At 38.0% G+C, this 12,244-nt stretch overlaps 1 protein-coding gene across 2 annotated transcripts in view; it reads right to left on the bottom strand.

Annotated features, from left to right (window-relative positions):
- Positions 1-203: 203 nt before the first annotated feature.
- LOC128862596 (zinc finger MIZ domain-containing protein 2) overlaps positions 204-12,244 on the bottom strand; it is a 95,615-nt gene continuing 83,574 nt past the window's right edge. For both annotated transcript variants that reach the window (XM_054101319.1, XM_054101320.1), the window contains 9 exons: positions 8,761-9,461; positions 8,458-8,576; positions 8,211-8,343; positions 7,901-8,114; positions 7,455-7,789; positions 6,756-7,361; positions 6,574-6,691; positions 6,115-6,474; positions 204-4,350 (listed from right to left, as the gene is read on the bottom strand). In XM_054101319.1, coding sequence (XP_053957294.1) covers positions 4,219-4,350; positions 6,115-6,474; positions 6,574-6,691; positions 6,756-7,361; positions 7,455-7,789; positions 7,901-8,114; positions 8,211-8,343; positions 8,458-8,576; positions 8,761-9,461 — 2,718 coding nt within the window. In that variant the 3' untranslated portion in view covers positions 204-4,218. The remainder of the gene's footprint in view (positions 4,351-6,114; positions 6,475-6,573; positions 6,692-6,755; positions 7,362-7,454; positions 7,790-7,900; positions 8,115-8,210; positions 8,344-8,457; positions 8,577-8,760; positions 9,462-12,244) is intronic.

Consider the following 12,244-nt stretch of genomic DNA (forward strand, 5'->3'; position numbering starts at 1 on the left):
TTGTTTACATGTTGTTACATGCTGTTTACTTTTGCATGCAAACCGCCAAATACATGCAAATGTTGTTGTTGCTGTAGCGACTTCACCTTTCATAGACTCGCCTTGATTTGGAGTGTCATGAAAAATTTTAGCTTTGTTAATTACGCTGCCCAATTCTATGAACACTGTTTGCCCTGTGCTTTTCTTTGTTCTGCATTACAAGTTGCCAATTGGAGTTGAAAATTAATTTAACAATTTTTTAATGGTTTTTTTTTTTTTTGTTTTTGTCCTTAACTGCTTACAACGTCTTCTATACTTTGTGCCAGTTTCATTATCGGTAGCGAACAGATGCCCATGAATGGTCAGTGTTTAGGCAAAAAATAAGTGGAAATGAAAAGAAAAATCACATTTTTGTTGTTGTTTTTAATACTTTTTTATTTTTGTGTACTTTGTATCAATTTGAATTCTCTTTTTATATATGCCATCATTTTTTCACACAAAACTATTAATTATTTACAATATTTCGGTTTAATTTTTCATCAAATACACACACAGATACAGGCATGTATGTATGTAAATGGTTTTTAAATACTTTAAACATATTATTTAAGATTTATTACATATTTAGTTTTACTTTGTCACTATAATTTTACTGTTTAATATTTTCTTATGTCATAAATATTTATATTTTGTTTTTTTCTTTTTAACACCTTAAAATGTTAATTCCATATTGTTTGCATACTTTTTGTTGATGTAGGGATTTTATGATTTTTAAAATTTTTATTTAATTTTTGTTTTTAAATTTTCTTTACTTTAGTTAAATTTTAAAGTTAAATTAAAATAAATTTTTATAATAGGACTATGAATAAGTTCGTGCGGTTTTTTTTCGAAATTTGAAACTTTATTGACGTAAAATGGTTACAAATTTAATATTCAAAATATTGTCCATCGCTTACTACTACTTTTTCCCATCTTTCTGGCAATTCACGGATTCCCTTTGTGAAAAATTCGGTCGGTTTTGCCGCAATCCACGAATCGATCCATTTTTTGACTTCATCGTAATTACGGAAGTGCTGGTCAGCCAGGTCATGTTGCATCGATCGGAAGAGATAGTAATCGGATGGCGCAAGGTCTGGACTATACAGCGGGTGGGGTAGGACATCCCATTTGAGCGTTTCTAAGTATGTTTTGACCACTTGTGCAACATGTGGCCGAGCATTGTCATGTTGCAAAATAACTTTGTCGTGTCTATCGGCGTATTGCGGCCGTTTTTCTCGCAGTGCTCGGCTCAAACGCATCAATTGTCGTCGGTAGACATCCCCCGTAATCGTTTCATTCGGTTTCAGTAGCTCATAATACACAACACCCAGCTGGTCCCACCAGATACACAGCATAACCTTCAGGCCATGAATATTCTGCGCCGACGTCGATGTTGAAGCATGGCCAGGGTATCCATACGTTGCCCGACGTTTTGAATTGTCGTAATGGACCCACTTTTCATCGCCAGTCACAATTCGATGCAAAAAACCCTTTCTTTTGTGCCGTTGAAGCAGTTGTTCGCATGCCATAAAACGGCGTTCAACGTCTCTTGGCTTCAATTCATACGGCACCCAATGGCCTACCTTTCGGATCATTCCCATGGCTTTTAAACGTTTGGAAATGGTTGATTGATCAACTCCCAAAGTTTTTGCAACCTCTTCTTGCGTTTGAGCCGGATCTTGATCGAGCAATTCCTCCAATTCGGTATCCATGAACTTTGGCGGCGCACCCTCGCGTTCTTCGTCTTCCAAGCCAAAATCACCACTTTTAAAGCGTGCAAACCACTTCTGGCACGTTCGCTCAGATAGAGCATGCTCACCATAAACTTCCACCAAGATACGATGACTTTCGGCTGCTTTTTTCTTCATATTAAAATAATGAAGAAGAATTCCCCGCAAAAACACATTATTTGGCACGAAATTCGACATTTTCAAGTGTGGTAAAAATATTGTTGTTTACGCTTCAAATAAAAAACTTATACTGACGTTTGTGCCTTACGACAGTAGCTCTCCAATGAATGTTTGGAAATGTGGATCGATGGAATAATAATCAAGTTACGCCATCTGTTGTAAAACCGAAACGAACTTATTCATAGTCCTATTATGTAAGTATGTATGTATATATTATTTATACTTAAGTATAGGATTTTAAGATTTTAGCAATAAAGTTCTCATGTATTGTATATATGTATGTGTGAATGCATGTGTGTTTTTGTTATGCTATGCGCATTCTCTTGGATACTTCATTGTACATATGCGAACACATGCATGCATAACTAAGTATGTTTATGTATGTGTGCATGCACATACATGCAAGTGATGTGTTCATTTGTATATAGATTTTTGCAAGTATGAATGTTTATATCCTTTATGTATATATACACGTTTAATGCTAGAATTAATTAAAAAATATTTATTAAAATTACGCAACAATTAAACTTTACTTTTTGTGTTTCTTGTTTTTTTGTCACCCACTTTCTCTCTCTCACGCACATGCTCACGATATTTAGAAATTTACTGTAATTTAGCTTACATACATTTAATAAATACAATGCATACATATGTATGTATGTATACATACAAACACATTCAAGTATTTATGTAAATGTAAATGTATTGTATATGCCATTCTGCATGGGGTTTGCATATGCATGTTTTTTTTAATATTATTTTATTATACAAGTAAATTAATCAGCTTTTAATAGTTATTTTTATTTCTATTTCCTTTTTTATTTAATTTTACTTTAATACTTTGCACAGTAGAAACATTAAAAAATGGTTGCATTCATCACTTTTCTTCTTCAGCATTTTTTTTTTCATTTTTTGTGTTTGTATACTTTGTTTACAAAAAATATTTAACTCGCCAAATTTTTCATTTTTTCGGAGTGTAAAACGATAAAAAAATGTAAAATATTTATTGAATTTATTCAAAAACTATACTTGCACGCGTATGAATATAAAAAATTAAAAACTTAACGCAATCAAAATATCTTTTTTTTTTGTTTAAAAAAATAACTTCGTTTTCGTTGACCTTCGTGCTGTATCAAACTATTTATGTATGTTTGCAAGCCAATGTTTATAAAGCGCTGAATTTTGTACATGTGAAAAATATAACGAACAAAAAAAAAATATTTTTGTGTATCCTTGACAGTTTAAAATCACATTTCATTGTTTTTGAAAATCGTTAACATTAATTGATGCGCGCGAGTTAGCGTTTAATTAAATTTCATGCTTTTGTTTTTAACTACACACCAAAGCGCTCATTGTTGCAGTTGCCAGTGCAAGCTTTATCTCGAATGAAAGCTATTATGACTGAAGCTCTCACAATCTGTGTGCAAGTTACACGTATTCTTTATATTTGTATTTCTGTTTGTGTGAGTATGTATGTAAATAGCATTGGGAATTTGGCAAAATTGTGCAGATCCGCTACAACGGTCGAACCGAAGTCCTTTCACATACACACATACATATGCAAGTTCGAAGAAACTTTGTAAAATCTTGACCTGCTCTTAACTTGGCTAACACATTAATAATACTAAGTATATATGTATGTATGATATATACAGCTCAAAAAGTAGATGCTACACTATATAAATATTTTTACAAGTGCTTCTGCAGCTTTCGACTATTTGTTGGTTCTTTACAATGGATTTTCTGGTGTTTGTTGAGTTGAATGATGCTAATGCTGATTATGATGAGATGAGCAGAATGCGTAATGGTCGTGTGATTGTGGAGTTTGTATTGTAAATACATACGCAGACTAAGCGCATTTTCTGTCAACTGTTGTCTACTTTATTTGATTAAACTTTGATTTTCACGAAAAAATGTTCAAACATGTTGACTTGGCATAAATTACAGCATTTTTCGTATGCTTCAATTTTGGATTTTTTTGCTCTATTATTTTATTTTGTAGAATCATAAAAAGCTGCTATTCATTACACTTTTGCTTACAATATGGCCAAATGCTTTTGTAACATTTTTGATTATCAACGAAAGTAGACATGCCACGAATTAGTCCGATTTATTTTTTCCTCTATTTTGGATACCCTGTTGATTTTGCGTAGCAGTATGTATCAGTATCGCATTTGATGCTTGCGAGAATGGAGCATTCGCAACCATTCAACGCTTTCGCTTGAGGGTTTGCTTTGTTTTTGTTGTGGTTTCCATTTTATATTTACAATAACTCTTGCAACAGATTATCTCAATCGAATAGTGCTGAAAGTATGTCGTCATTATTGTTGTTGTTGCTTGAGCCGCTAGATGGAGGCGTATTCAGATCTGGTTGCGGGTCCAAGTATGAAAGAATTTCCATGGGATCAACATCTGGTAGAAGCTGGAAGAGTAGAATAATAATGAAGAATGAATTAATATATAGAATTTTGAAGTGAAATTAGGTAACATTTGCTTTCGTAATTCTTAAAAGGTAATTTTCATAATCCAAAATCTCATATTAATTCAATGAACGAAACTTGAGTAACTTGACGATCATAAAACTATTGTGAATTGTAGACATCTGACGTAGGCGAATGAAATCATAGGCTTATGCTGCCGCTCAGACGCGCAATTATAATTTTTTTTGTTTCCGCAATGCTCATAAATAAACTATGGAAAACTATAGAACCCTTGGTGCAACTTTAAACAATATTTAATTTGAGGCTAAAATACTATCTATGGGCAATTATGAGTACTTATAAGAAGGCGAAATAAGCTATAAACTCGACATTTATCCCTTTTCAACCCAACTGAACATTCCAATATTCTGCACTGCATTAATGACCACTTCGACTTCCTCGCAACAGCATATTTCTCAGACGAAACTCTAGATGGCCAACCAACGTACACCCTACTCTCTTCCTATGTGATATTTTTTACACAATTTTAAAATAACTTACTCATTTTCGTTCTTAGACGAATCTCAAAATAAAAAATCTCTTAGCAAGAATAGGCTCTGAGGCCAACTTCTTTGGCCCGGAGCCCGTTCTGCCACTCCCTTCTACAGCCATCAAAGCCACGGTTAGCAAATGGGTTACGACAACCCACAAGCGAGCTTGGCAGGCTGCGAGAGGCTGCAGATGGGCTAAATTGATGACTGCCATGTTCGATCGACTGCCGCAAACCCTCCTGTCATTAAGCAGAAGGGAGTGCAGACGGCTGGTTGGACTGATGACGGGCCATTTTCTATGGGCGAAGCACATTGAAAAGGTAGGCATCTAAGACAGTGTACTCAGCCCAGCTTGTGAAGAGGAGGATGAGACGGCGAACCACTTCCTGTGCATCTGCCTCACCTTCGCTCGAGTCAGGTTTCAGGAAGCGACCACCTTAGCTCCTTGGTACCACAAAATCGACTCAGATTTCTTCGGAGGTCGGGTCGATTTAAAGAAATTTAAAGGGAATCCGAGTGCAGTACAATGGACTTAATTGTGTCTGAGTGCTGTACTTGCTAGTTCTTCCGACAAAAAAAAAGCGTCTAGCTGAATAGCATGTATTGTATAAGGTGGCGCAAAATTAATCATCCAATTTTGTTTTTGAATAATTTTTTCCGAAAAAAAAAATTTTTTTTTTGAGTGCTGGAAATATTTATTTCACCTATATACTGTATATTGCAGCTGTCTACTTCACAAGTGTCAAAGTGGGACGGACATATACATAGTTTCTGACATATTATATATGTATGTATGTATACTGATGATAGCATTTTTCGTCCAGTCCGTGCACGCTTATTATCAAGTAGCGTTGATTGATTTTGTTTTCTAATTTCAATTTGAATTTTTATATTTGTTGTACTCATGGATTGAATTTTCACTGGTCATTGAAATTTGTTTTGTAAAAAAATGAATTGTTCTTGTTTTATAAATATGTAACAAAATATGTAAATGTAATATGGATTTCATTATTATGTCCTTTGCACGGTTTTTTGGAATAAATGTTTTTTATAGTTTTTATCTTAAACGATGTTTTAAAGCATATCGCCAAATTTACCATACGTCGGATGTATCTTTTTTCACGATTTTTTTTGCACGCATTTCTAAGAAGCATATCTACCTTGTAAAAACTGAGTTGGTGTACGAACTATAAGTGGAATAAAAGCTACACTTACATTCAAATCCCCAGCACCATCATTGTTGTCCATATTCAATTCCGCATTCAAATCCGTTTCATTGAGATTCGACAGGCCATTGGGCTGGGAGTTTATTAGCGAATTTATGATTTGCTCTTGCTGCGATTGCTGGACTGACTGTTGCGTATGCTGTTGTTGTTGGTGCTGCTGCTGATGTGATTCACTTGCAGCACCTCGATTGGATGCTGGCCCGCCGGGTTGTCCGGGAGTGCCAGGTGTTTGGGGTGAGGAGTTCGAAATATTCGCATTAGGTGTTGAGGGTTCATTATGGGCCGAACTTACACTTGGCGGACCACCGGGTGTCATCGGATGCATTGGTGTGTGCGGCGTGTGTGGCATCTGGTGAAACGAAATCAGAGGGTTAGTATTTATGAGTCAAATAGTGGCATAGAGCAGATCTGTTTAAGTATTTTGATATTTTTGTAATACCATACTCACCTGATCTGTTAAGCTCTTTTCCATGGCGTTAAGCTGGTCAAGAGAATTGCCAGTATCACTTGTATGTTGGTCAGTAACGCCCACATCTCCACCACTATACATATCAAATGGACTGCGACTGTAAAATTATTTAAATATTAGGCTTTTAGCATTTTCTTCGATCGTTATGTAGAATAACTTACATTTGGCCAGCGCCAGGTACATTAGGCGTGCCTGCATTCATGTCATGTTGCATGTAGGGACTCATCGCCTGCGAGTTGTCCCATGGTGACATCACTTTTGATTGATCGTCGAAGGTGTTTTCCTGTTTAATACTCGGCACACTGGGACCTCCCATCTGACCGGCCATTTGTCCTACCAGCTGGCCACCCATTTGGCTTGGCATTTGATTACCCATTTGACTTGACATTTGCCCTGGCATCTGACTTCCCATCTGACCTATCTGACCCTGCATCTGACCTCCCATCTGTCCTGGCATTTGTGCCCCAATTTGGCCTGGCATTTGTGGACCAATTTGCCCCGGCATCTGTCCGCCCATTTGATTCGGTGTTTGGCCGACCATTTGACCTGGCATCTGTCCTGGCACTTGACCCACCATTTGTCCCGACATTGGACTGGGCATTTGTGTAGACATCGCGCTAAGCGGTGAGCCTTGATGCATACCTTGCGCCGCACGCCAATTACCGCTCGAATCGATGATTACCTCATCCACATCTGTGCCACTCAGTTTATCCAAAATTACCCAGATATACTGATCGATTTCTAGGCTTTCAGTCAGCGCAGGTTTGCTGAAAAGCAGGGAAAATTCGGTAAATTAATGTGTGAAAAAAAAACATACTCATAAATGAAATAGCTTCTAAAGCACCCATATGAATACTTACTTGCATTCTGGACACCGCCAGGCGCCACGTTCGCAATTCATAAGCAGATAGGCTTCCAGATCGAAACACTGGATGTGCTTGCATTCATGCCCTCGCGCAGGCATTCGTATTCGAGACTTCATGATCGGACATTTCAATGAGATCTTGGTGCACTTGGTTGCTTCCATGTTGCCAGCACCGGTTTCTAGTGGAACGCTGGTTGTTGCACACACCATGAAATTGCGTTTGATTTTGGCAACACAATGGTCCACGGGTAAACAGTTCCGTTTGTGCAGACTCTGCAAAACATGCCGCACGGAGGGTCGATGGACTAGCTGCAGCACGAACAAGTGGGACTGAAATGAAGAAGATGGAAAATGAGGCTTGTATGCGTATAACTCGAGAGATTACGAGTATAGTATTGGAGTAAATATTAGTTTGAAAAGGAAACTATTTCCAATACATACACAACAGCAGGAACTAGCGGTAAGTTGCAGAGTATTGCGTCCGGGTTGACAAACCGCTTTCAAATATAGCGGCCGCAATGCTTGACCCGTTTTCTCGGAGCGTTCGATCGTGAGAGGTGTGGCATTGGCTGATACCGTTACTGTATGCGGCCAATTTGTGTTCATCTGCCGGTCATCTTGGTGGAAGCATTTCAACTGCAGCTCAAGATCGGAGCTGAAATCGAACAAATAATAATTGGATGATTAGGTTTGAAGGGCCACAGAGAACATAATGTACTTTTGGGTGCAAGTGATTGAGCTGCTTACTTACCGACACATGAGCGTATTGTAGACATTCTGCTTTAAGTGAAATACGTGATTGCTGACGGAGAGGTTGTGCAGCAAGCGGAACGGTGGAAGTATGATGCCATCACGTACTGGGAATGTCAGTCGCATCTCATCACCTACAAGTTAATAGATATAGATGTGTGCGCGGGGGAAAAGACAAAGAGGAAAAGTTTTGCGTTAGAAAAACTCGCTTTATCCGTAGTTAGAACATGGAGCCTATATAGACTTACAGTTGTCCATAATTGGTTTGATGTCTGGATTCGGACTGATGTATGGAACGCTGCAGGCAGGTGTTAATGGCGGCGTTGGATTACCAGGAACTGGGCTGTGTTGGTAATTTTGCTGGAAACTACACAGGGAAAACAGAATTCCATAAAACTTTATAAATTTGCAAGGCAATAACTGGATAAAAAGATATTTGGTAATTTGACGTACAACTACACAATGGACTAGATGGAAGGTTTACAAAGGTTGAGGTTGATAAGAAGGCTAACAGAAATGAAATACCATAATGTCAATTGGTATACACTCACCCTTGATTCTGGTACATCGCACCGGTGTTCGTTAAGGAACCCGGACCAGCCGGACCCATGCCACCACCACCGCCACCACCATTTACGCCTGGATAATATTGATTTTGTTGATGCGCCATTGCGGCACTGTAAGCTCCTGGACCCTGTGGCATACCACGTTGCATTGCACTCACACCACCAGGGCCCATACCACCAGGTCCCATACCTCCTGGACCCATACCACCAGGACCCATACTACTTGGGCACATGCCACCAGGACCCATGCCACCTGGACCCATACTACCAGGACCCATACCGCTGGGTCCCATACCGCCGCCCGGACCCATGCCGACCGGAGCCATGGCATTAGCTCTGGCATAGCCAACCATTGGGCCGCCACGGCCATAGGCGCCCGCTTGCATAGGCACCGGTACACCGCCACCAGCTTGCGGGTGCATCTGTGGACCATAATGTTGCATGCTCATTTGCTGAGGAACATTCTGTAATGACGGATTGCCCATGGAAGCGTAATTGCCGCGTTTCTGCACCGCATGCATCTGTGGCGTGGGATATGGCGCACTACGACGTGCATAACCGCCATTCGCCATGCCTTGCATCTTGGCCATAGGGCCAAGGCCGTTCATTGCCTGTTGTTGCTGTTGGGGTGTAAGCTGTGGGCCGCCACCCATAGTCATATTCTGCATCTGGTTCATAGGATTCATCTGAAAAGAGAAAGTTTTATTTTTATAATTTTGATAAATTTGATTTAATTCATGATCGCTTTTCAGTTTCTTGCGCTGCGGCAGGACATTCGCGAGGTATGCATGTGACTGCACTATTTTGCAATGCAGTCAACTTCAATGGGGATTCCATCTGCACTTTTTGACAAATTCGTGAAATCATAATACCTTTGGGCGCTTAAGATGTTGCGGCAGTAGACTCAGAGGTGGCCACTATCGAAATTAAATTGAGATGTGGGTTCAAGAAATCGCTAGCGTTATTATATAGCTAACTTAAAATTGTATGCATAACAAGTAAGATATTCTTTTACGGTAAGTTAAGAGCCGCACATTTTTAAAAATATACTGCAGGTGCTTGCAACCTTCATGGGAAGTGCTTCTTTTTAATTAACCATAAGGGCCACAGTGAAAATACCTTTTGCCCAGAATCAAATGTGAAGTAAGTAGTTGATGCTTTGTGAAATTTCGAAAATACTGAGGACGAAGCATTGACGCGCAATATTTTCAAAGAGATGGGTGACATATAGGCTCCTTATGTAAGCAAAGGGGCAGAAAGAAGTATATAAATCTTCTGCTTATGCTGTTTTAAACTGAACTGTGAAAACCTGGTATTGAGTAGACGGTTTGAACAATATATACCTAACAAAAAAACTTAAAATTTTCAAATTTAATTAATCTTTATGTTTTTTTGGCAATGGCTAATTCGGTGGGTGGTATCAGCTATACTTGGCTAGAAATTTCTTAAAAGAACTTATGCTCTATTTGTACACTTAATATATAATATTTCCGATAAACTCTAGTCAAACCAAGGCTATGGCTGTTCTGGTGTGTTTACACAAGTGAGAGGTGCTGCCTTCAAAAGAAATGGTCTTACGCTAAACAGCCGCCGTTTGGAGCATACATACATACATACATACATACATACGCACTGTTTCTTTAGCATCGCCAGTCTTTTTCCTTGTCAATAGCCTCACCTCGTAAGCCTGATAATACATAGTTCGTCTACTTACTTACTCCTACAGAGGATGGATATCGGTTAAAACTCTCATTGATTTTTGTATGCTGAAGGAACTCTAATGCTGCTTTCTATTTCGCTTACATATTTACTACCTGTATGTACATATTTTTAGGTATTTCTGTGTATTTACAAATTGCATAGCTTCGTAGCTGATGTAACGGTCTATTTATGAAGCAGCCGATTTCAATACAATTAAATTGTAATGTGCATATGTGTGTATGCGTGTATGTTTTGCATTGTGTGTCCACATAACCTTCGCTGTCCGACTAATGTGTCACCGCAAATCATGCTGCTCATCAGTGGCACTTCAAAGGCGCAGCAATTGCGCATGTGCACACGTTTTTTGCTATTTCCTCTTATTTTTTATTTTGTATTTCTTTTCAAAACAGTTGCGATTTATTTTCCCTTTTTATTAAATGCGATTATTTTTCACCATATTTTGCTTTGGCTTGCTGCTGGCGATATTTTTATTCAGCTGTAAATATCTAACTTCATACTCTTGCATTTTATATATGTATGTGTATGTGTGTATAGCTGCTGCCTGTTTGCTTTCTCTAAGTATGCATATGCATATGTAAAAAATAAATAAAATTACATATTGTTGTTCTTTTTGCAATTATTTAAATGTTTTTATTTAATTATTTTCGCTTTTGTACGTCCAGTGGTTGCGTGTCGTTGCATTCACCAACAGCCCGTCATGTGGCATTTAAAACAATTAAATTTGTTATTGAAATTACAAATGAAAATGAAGAAAAAAAAAACAAAAAACAGACGTAAGCAAAAAAAAATGGACAAAAAACAAATACAAAAAATGACGAAAAAATAAGTAAAATTGAATGCCTAAAAATGCCTAGCTGAGAAAAAAAATGCAACTTTGCACTACTGTAAGTACGACATGCGATTTGTAGGCAATCATTGCGCTTCAAATGCAATCAATACAGCGCAGTTATAAGCAAAAATTTATGCATACATATACAAAAAATTAAAATAAACAATATACGAGGAATTGTTGTAAACGTGAACTTTTTGCTGTTGATACACAAGTAATTTGCATACACTTGTAAAAATATGCATTTGTGTGTAAAAAATCAATGCGACAGTTGAAGCGTCTGAAGTTCAGCTTATGGCTCTTATGGCAAATGCACTTCGCACTCATCGGACGTTTTTACAAAGTGACAATAATAGACTATGTAAATGTTGGCACAGGCGGGTGAGAAGTTTGCGTATATGCGTACAAAGGTGCATACATACATGTGCACATAAACATATACTGTGGGGTGGTATGATTATATATGTATACATATATATGTATATAATTTGCGCGTACACCCTCTTTGGGTGTTTGGCCGAGCTCCTCCTTCTATTTGCGATGAGCTCCCCCTCCTATTTTTATCTTGATGTTGTTGCAGAAACGGGTATGATTAGGTAAATTAATTAAGAAAAATGTTTAATGAATCTTTATATATTAGTTTGGGGAAATGGTTTCAAATCAGTTTGCGCAAATGGTTTCAAACTATTTTATGGTCGAACCTCACACAATATTTTACAATAACTTTTGCTGTATTAGAAAGCGTAAGCCTTTCAATCAATTGTGGAATGCAGCTTAATTTAAGTGCATACCTGCATTTGTTCATCCGCCGGTCAACCCAGTTTTTGTATAGACTTCTTAATAAGCTTGATGGTTTCTGAATTTTCCAGTTAAAAATAAATATCTAACTACGGCCTACAAGCAAAAGTTTTGCAGGGA

This window comes from Anastrepha ludens, chromosome 4 (assembly GCF_028408465.1).
Source record: "Anastrepha ludens isolate Willacy chromosome 4, idAnaLude1.1, whole genome shotgun sequence".
NCBI classification, from domain to species: domain Eukaryota; kingdom Metazoa; phylum Arthropoda; class Insecta; order Diptera; family Tephritidae; genus Anastrepha; species Anastrepha ludens.